This window comes from Nicotiana tabacum, chromosome 14 (assembly GCF_000715075.1).
Source record: "Nicotiana tabacum cultivar K326 chromosome 14, ASM71507v2, whole genome shotgun sequence".
In the NCBI taxonomy this organism is placed as follows: domain Eukaryota; kingdom Viridiplantae; phylum Streptophyta; class Magnoliopsida; order Solanales; family Solanaceae; genus Nicotiana; species Nicotiana tabacum.
In genome coordinates this window covers 81,203,704-81,212,028 of record NC_134093.1, presented here as the reverse complement: position 1 = coordinate 81,212,028, position 8,325 = coordinate 81,203,704, and the positions used below count along the sequence as shown (strand labels likewise).

The window sequence follows — 8,325 nt, the reverse complement described above, 5'->3', positions numbered from 1 at the left end:
AAATTTTTCGTTGTCTCAAATCATCAAATAATATCAAATATCAAGATTCGATCATCAAAACTCAAGATTTTCAACTTTGAAACACAATTTTCTAATTTTTCACATAATACACCGAAACGTCCTGGGGTCACCCGCGACCCCAACCTAACATGCGTACAAGTCCAGAAATACCATACGAACCTACTGAAATTGTCAAAACACCGATTTGAGGTCGTTTACTAAAAATGTTGACCGTTGTAAACTCAAGTCATTTTTAAAGCCAAAAATCACATTTTCTTTAACATTTCACATATAAGCTTTTCGAAAAATGACACGGATGACCCACGCAAGTCATATATCATCAAATAAAGCTACAAAAGGTCTAGGAACATAGAAAAGGGAGTTAGTACTCAAAATGATCTACCGGATCATCAGAATATGTTACCAACAGTTTTTACTCGACTTTTATGGGAATTATATACGCTACCAACAGATTGTAATCAACCATGAAGGACGTTTATTGATCAAGGTTTGACCGTTCAAGTTTAAGGATTTAGGGTTAGGGTTCAAGGATCAGAGTTAGAGTTTAGGGTTTATATATCACGTAGGAAGTTTATTGCGACCAGTGGTGGATGGAGAAATATTTGGATGATTGATCTTCCCTAAATATGTATATTTTGTAAATTTATTTACTTTGTAAACTCATATATGTTGTAATTGACTAAATGGGGAGTTTACAATCAGTTTCCCCCCATATCATATATCCACAACTTGTATTTGTTTTAAACATGTTATTTCCCTATTATAGCTCATAAGCTGAAGCAGCGCCATGTCATGCCTAATCATCTCTCTCCAATACTTCTTGGGCCTACCTCTACCTCTACCTCTCCTCAGCCTAGCATAGCCAACCTCTCACACCTCCTCACTAGGGCATACATGCACCTCCTCTTCACATGCCCGTACTATCTCAATCTAGCTTATCTCATCTTGTCCTCCAACATAATATACTAAAACTCTAAATTTTATGAGTGAAACTCCACAAAGTGAAAAACTGGTTAAAGTTTGACTAGTTTTGAAACGAGGGATAAATGTAAATTACCCGTCTAAAAACTGGCTATTTTCTCCAGTTTTTCTACAATTTGTCGAAATCCATGGCAAGCGGGCAAGCCCAAAGATGAAAAATCACCAAGCCCAGCCCATATACACGTGGGCTCTCATCATCAGTAACCCGTTACATAAACCAAACGCTGAGATCTCAGCCATTTCTCTCAAAAACTAGGGTTTACTCTCTCACCAAAGCAGCTTCTCTTCTCCAATGGCGCCCAAGAAAACTCTCCGTAACCCAGAACTAATACCTGGCCTGGGAAAATTCTCACGTTCTAAAATGTACCACAAGAAAGGTCTCTGGGCAATCAAGAAGAAAAACGGCGGCACATTTCCATCCCATAATAAAAAACCTACTGTCGCCGCTCCGGCAATAAAACCCCCAATGTTTTACCCTGCCGATGACGTAGAAAAACCCCTTGTGAACAAACACAAGCCAAAACCTACAAAACGCAGAGCAAGCATTACACCTGGGACTGTGTTGATTATCCTAGCTGGTAGGTTTAAGGGGAAAAGAGTTGTGTTTTTGAAACAACTTGGTTCTGGGCTACTACTTGTTACTGGACCTTTTAAGCTTAATGGCATTCCTCTTAGACGTGTGAATCAAGCTTATGTTATTGGTACCCCAATTAAGGATGAACAATTACAGAAGAAATAATTATAATTTCAGATATAGATAAGCAGTTAGGGAAAAGACAACACGACAATAGAAGAGATAACAATTTTAATTAAGGCACATATGAATCAAATGAACAACAAGAGTGGATCATGAAGCAATTAATTCCAATTAGAGCAGATAGAAGTGAAACTGGAAATTAAGAAACGTAATCGTAACGAGAAAAACTGCATATTCAATGAATATAAGGACCTAAGAATCCCTAAAAGGCTAATTTTCCACAAATAAGTACGGGCACGTACTCGTCACTTCGCGTACACGGACTACAATTAGCATAGAAGACTCAAATCCTAAGGGGTAGTTCCCCCACACGAAGTTAGGCAAGATACTTACCTCAAAGAAGATAGACAGATACTCAAAAATGAACTTCTCGGGTGAAATGACCTCCGGACGGCTCAAATCTAACCACAATAAATTCAAAGCATAAATAAAACTCATAAGAAACTATTCCGGACCATAAATCTTCATTCTTTATCAAAATCTAAAAATCGGTCCAAAAGTCGACCACCGGGCCCACGCCTCGAAACTTGACAAATTTCATAAAACCCGAACACCCATTCCGATATGAGTTCAACCATACTAAAATTATCAAATTCCTATACCAATTCGTCTCTCAAATCATGATTTTTCATTTTGCAAATTTTATTCAAAAAATCTCCTTTTCCCCAACTCAAAGCACAAATTAAATGATAAAAATAAAGATAAAATCATGGAATATAATAAATTCTAGGTGAAGAACACTTACCCAATCGATTTACTTGAAAAACCCACAAAGAATCGCTCAAAATCGAGCTCTATAAGTCAATATATGATAAAAATTGCCTAACCCTCGATTTGGAAATCTTATATTCTGCCGAGGTCTTTATGCATCGCGAACGCGGAAGATCAATCGCGTTCGCGAAAAAGAAAAACAAAAGCAGCCCAGTTGTGCTTCGCAAATGTGACAACACGTTCGCGAACGCGTAGAGGAAAAGTCTGATGCCCCAACGACTGCTCTTTGTGAACGCGTGAAGTAGTACGCGAACGCGAAGAGAGGAATGGCATAGCTACGCGAACGTGTGAGATGAACATTAATTCAATGAAGGAAATGGTTGGATTCCGCGATTGTGGAAAGAGGAGTGCGAACGCGAAGAACAAATATTCCCTCCTCCAAAATTACTCTTCGCGAACACAGAGGAGAAGATGCGAACACGAAGGAGAAAACCAGATGACAAATATCAACAGTTCAAAAATAGAAGAAAATGGCCCGTAGCCCATCCGAAACACACCCGAGGCCCCCGGGACCACATCAAAACATACCAACAAGTTCCATAACCTAACACGGACTCGCTCAGGGTCTCAAATCACATCAAACAAAGACAAAACTATGAATCAAACCAAAAATCGAACTTATGAACTTTCAAAACTTCGAACTTCAAAAACTCGAGCCGAAACCAATCAAATCAATCCGGGATGATGTCAAATTTTGCAGGCAAGTCCAAATAACAGAACAGAGTTGTTCCAACTCTCAGAATCGCATTCCGACCCCAATATCAAAATGGCCACTCCCGATCCAAATCTCTAAAAATTTGACTTTTGCCATTTCAGGCCTAAATGAGCTATAGACCTCCAAAACACAATCTGGATATGCCCTTAAGTCCAAAATCACCAAACGGAGCTAACGGAACTCCATTCTGAAGTCGTCTTCACACAGTTCCTGCTACGGTCAAAATCCTAAGATTTAAGCTTTCGTTTTAAGGACTAAGTATCTCAAATCACTTCGAATCATCCGGTAACTGAACTCGACCATGCACGCAAGTCAATACATATAATACGAAGCTGCTCAGGGCTTTATGCCGCTGATCGGGACTTAAATTCTCAAAATGACCGGCCGGGTCATTACATTTAGAGTAGGTTTTAGTATTATCGAGGTCTGTTTGGGATTTCTAACCTGGGAGTAGTTCCGTATGGTGATTTATGACCTGCATGAAATATTTGGCGTCATTCCGAGTTGATTTGATAGGAATCAGATGCGCCGAAGGGTTTTTAGAAGTTTTTGAGTTTCATGATTTAATTTATGCGTTTTGGCGTCTGATTCGTGATTGAAAATATTATTTTGGTGTTTCGATCGTGCGAGCGAGTTTGTATGATAATTTTAGACTTGTGTGGATTTTTGGTGTGGATCCCTGAGGGCTCGCGTGAGTTTAGGACGCGTTCGGAGGGGTGGAAGGACTTTAATTTTTCTGATTTTTTGTGCTGGTACTGTAGGTTTCGCAAATGCAAAGTTTTGTTCGCATTTGCGAGCCCGCATTTGTGAAGAACCATTCGCATTTGCGAAGCTGGGAAAGCACTGAGGATTTCGCATTTGCAAAGATTATGCCACTTTTGCGAACTATCCCTCTTCGCATTTGCGATGATTTTGGTCGCATTTGCAAAGTTTTTGGTCGCATTTGTGACCTTGGCGGAGATGGCCAGTCTTCGCATTTGCGATGGTTTTGTCGCATTCGCGGCCTTCACATTTGCCAATAAGATGTCGCAAATGCGACATCTGCGACTGATGCATCGGCTTTTATTACGGGACTTAGACCATTTTTCTCACATTTTAATTTAGTCTTGAGAGATTTTGAGAGCACATTAGAGGGGGGTTCTCAACAACATCTTAAGGTAAGTAACTCCCGCCCATTTTCAAGTTACTTATGCGGATTTTAGGTAGATTAAACATGGGAAAATTGTTAAAATTTGGGGGATTTGTGAAAAACCTAGGGTTTTGGTAAAAATGAGATTTGACCACGAAATTGGTTTTGGAATTAAGTAAAAATTATATATTTGAGTTCGTGAGGCTATGGATAATATTTATCTTCAAAAATTTTCGGAATCCAGGCACGTGGGCCCGGTGGCGAATTTTAAGAATCCTCCAATTTGGGTTGGATAATTACTCTAATAGCTAAATTATGAACTTTTGATTATATATTGATTAAATTATATAATATTTGACTAGTTTTGGATTGTTTGGCATCGACTTGGGACTTTTAGAGCGGATTAGTGGACCGGAAGTAAGCTTGGGAATGAGGTAAGTCTCTTACCTAACCTTGGAAGAGGGAACTCACCCCCTTAGGTGTATCTTGTTGTGTATTACTTGTGTGGGGATATACGTACGCACGAGGTGACGAGAGTCCGTATGTAGCTATATTCCATGATATGTCCGGGTAGACTTAGATCCACATCATGATTTTAATTGTACTTTTGTGTTTATCATGCGTATTAACTGTCTTGAATAGAGTTGAGACTAGGGATTTAAAGTTGCAATTATTGATTTAGACTTCTTATTTTTTGGAAAATTGAGGAATACTTAATAATTATGAAAATTCCATGACTTCTTGCCTCGCAAGTACTTTCGCGAGCGAGGTAAACTTCTCTGCTCTAATGGGATCGGGTTGTTCGCCTCAGTAATATGATAACACCACTCTTATGGGATCAGGTCATTCGCCTTGGCAGTATGAAGGTAACAACACTCTTATGGGATCGGGTCGTTCACCTCGTCAGTATGATAGTAACACTAATTCTTATAGGATTGGGCCATTCGCCTCGATAGTACTGAGTACCACTATTCTTATGGGATCGGGCCGTTCACCTCGGCAACTTCATGCTTAATAATCAAAACGGGTTCCAGTTTAGGGTAATTGAGTTAGCGCCTTCACGGCCAGTTATGAGATGTTAGTGATGTGATATGAACTCCTGTTATATTTATTGTAGTTGATTCTATTTGTCTCATTGATACCTGTTGTATGCTCACCATGTCTACTTTATGCACTTTTATTATTATTATTGACCTCTAGTAAGTGTCAAGTCGACCCCTCATCACAACTTCTTCGAGGTTAGACTAGATACTTACTGAGTACGCGTTGTTCTTCGTACTCACACTACACTTCTGCACTGATGTGCAGGTACTGAGACAGGTTCCACAAGTGCTCATGCGGGCGCGTAACTGGTCATTTCGGAGATTAGGGGTGAGCTGCCTACCTTGGTACGATCCGTAGCACCGGAGTCTCCTTCCATATTATTTACTATTCATGTCTATTACTTTCGGACAATAGTTTTTAGTAGTTTTGTAAATTCTCTAGATTGCTCATGTACTTGTGATGCCGAATTTTGGGGATTTGTTGCATTTATGTAATGCTACACTCGTTATTTCTATCATCGCAGAGTATGTGCTTATTATGATGGCATTTTGTTTAAAAAGACTTGTCACAGTTGTAAGAAAGCTAGTTAAACTATTCTCTAAAAACAGAAGGAATTTTCGTATTAAGATGTGTTAAAAAGGGGTAAATAATAAGTAATGGCACCTGTGGGCTTGCCTAATGGCGGCGTTAGGTGCAGTCTCGACCCTCTTACGGATTTGGGTCGTGACAGCTTGGTATCAGAGCTTAAGTTCACATAGGTCTCACGGGTTATGAGCAGGCCTAGCAGAGTCTTGCGGATCGGTGCGAAGACGTCCGTGCTTATCTTTGAGAGGCTATAGGGTGTTAGGAAACTTCTCTTTCTTCACCTCCTATCATGCAGTTGATATTATACTAAGTGTATTTCTATTGATCTCTCACAGATGGTGAGAACGCACATGACGGATGTACCAGGCGGTCGAGGGGCTGCCCCCCCTCCCCCCCTCCCACATTGCTAGAGTCTGAGGCAGAGGCCGGGGGAGGGCTCCAGCTCCAGTCAGAGAATGAGGGTTCCCTAGGGTTTCTCCTATTATGCCACCTATGGATCTAGTGTAGGATCCTGTTGTTGAGGACGAAGATAAGACGCCTGCAGCTGTGCCATCCCCAGCAAATTTCATGACTGCGCCAGGATTCCAGGAGGTCATGGGGTGTATGTTGCGGTTCATGGACTCTATGACGTAGACTGGTTTATTTCCTGCGGACCCTCATCTCAAGTGGGAGGGGAAGGACAGATCCATACTGCTCAGGCTCCAGGGCACGCCGCTGCCATTTATCATACCCCAGGAGCACTACCTGTGGGCGGAGCCCAGCCTGTTATAGCGGCTATGCCAGAGGTTGTACCAGTCACGACTGATGATCAACAGAAGCGGCTGGACAGATGGACTAGGCTTCACCCCCTACCTTTGGGGGTGAGCGGTCAGAAGACCCCCAGGATTTCATTGACCGGTGCAAGGATAGGCTCCGAAACATGGGGATATTGGAGTCCAACGGGGTGGACTTCACCACTTTTCAGTTTGAGGGCAAGGCTCGTAGATGGTGGCAGGCTTATCTTCTTAGCAGGACAGCAAGTTCACCTCCCTTGACTTGGGATCAGTTTACACATCTATTCTTGGAGAAGTATATAACACCTTTTGAGATAGAGGAGCTTCGGTGTCAGTTTGAGCGACTCTATCAGGGTCACATGTCTGTCACTGACTATGAGGCGAGGTTTACTGACTATTCTCGCCATGCAGCTATTATACTCCTCATAGATACAGAGAGGGTGCGGAGGTTCATTGCAGGTTTGCACCTTGAGATTCAGGTACCTATGGCCCGTGAGGCAGAGATGGGGACTCTTTTTCTTTAGGTTACGAATATAGCTTGGAGGATCGAGCATATTCGAAACCGCAGCAGAGAGTTTGCGTCGAGGGACAAGCAGACTCGGCAGTTTTGGAGGATTCAGTGGCACCCCACTTGGGGGCAGAGGTTAGCTCCTGAGGGTTCAGCCTAGCAGGATCATGCAGTCATTACCACTGCCTCCTCGGAGTGCTCCAGCACGACCCTATTTCAGTGCCATTCCAGAGAGTACTTACCGCCTGCCAGCTATTCAGGGTTCCTTTAGTGGATATTCAGTCCATCAGGGTCAGACTTCAGGTCAACAGTCCACCGTTCCGAGGGATTGTTTCGAGTGCGGAGTTCTTGGCCACGTGAAGAGGTTTTGTCCCAGACTTCGGGGCAAGGCTGAGCAGTAGAACTATCGGCCCATGATTACCACACCTGCCATCTGGCTGCCCAGAGGCGGAGGGCAGGTGGGTAGGGGCTATCCTAGAGGTGGAGGCCAGTCAGGTGGCACTCCAGCTAGGTTCTATGCCTTTCCAACCACACCGGATGCAGTATCCTCAGATGCCATAATCACAGGTATTATTTCTGTCTGCGGTAGGGATGCTATGGTACTATTTGATCCAGGGCCTACATATTCATATGTTTCATCTCTGTTTTCTCATTTTCTAGGTGTTCCTCGCGAGTCCTTGGGTACTCCTTTATGTGTATACACGCCAGTAGGCGATTCTGTTATTGTGGATCAGATTTACCGGTCTTGTATCATGACTTTCTGCAGTTATGAGACTAGAGCAGATCTTCTATTGCTCGATATGACCGACTTTGAGGTCATCCTGGGCATGGACCGGTTGTCTCCATATCATGTCGTCCTTGATTACCATGCCAAGACTGTTACCTTGGTGATATCGTAGTTGCCTAGATTGGAGTGGAAGGGTTCATATGTCAGTGCATCTATTCGGGTTATCTCTCACCTGAAGGCTCGACACATGGTCGAGAAGGGTTGTTTAGCTTATCTAACTTATGTTTGGGATACTGCTGCAGAGACTCCGATAA

The 8,325-nt window shown here is 42.5% G+C and overlaps 1 protein-coding gene across 1 annotated transcript; it reads left to right on the top strand.

Moving 5' to 3' along the window:
* The first annotated feature begins 1,363 nt into the window (after positions 1-1,363).
* On the top strand, positions 1,364-4,092 carry LOC107761058 (large ribosomal subunit protein eL6z-like). The gene is made up of 2 exons (XM_016579224.2): positions 1,364-1,703; positions 4,007-4,092. Exons 1-2 carry the CDS (start codon positions 1,364-1,366, stop codon positions 4,090-4,092), a joined length of 426 nt encoding a protein of 141 aa, XP_016434710.2.
* The last annotated feature ends 4,233 nt before the right edge of the window (positions 4,093-8,325 follow it).

Bases quoted from the DNA above. Each gene is read 5' to 3' on its own strand.
- LOC107761058 (XM_016579224.2), top strand. From the start codon at position 1,364: ATGTACCACAAGAAAGGTCTCTGGGCAATCAAGAAGAAAAACGGCGGC. The intron at 1,704-4,006 runs GTACCCCAATTA...CTGGTACTGTAG, and splicing joins GAATCAAGCTTATGTTATTG to GTTTCGCAAATGCAAAGTTT.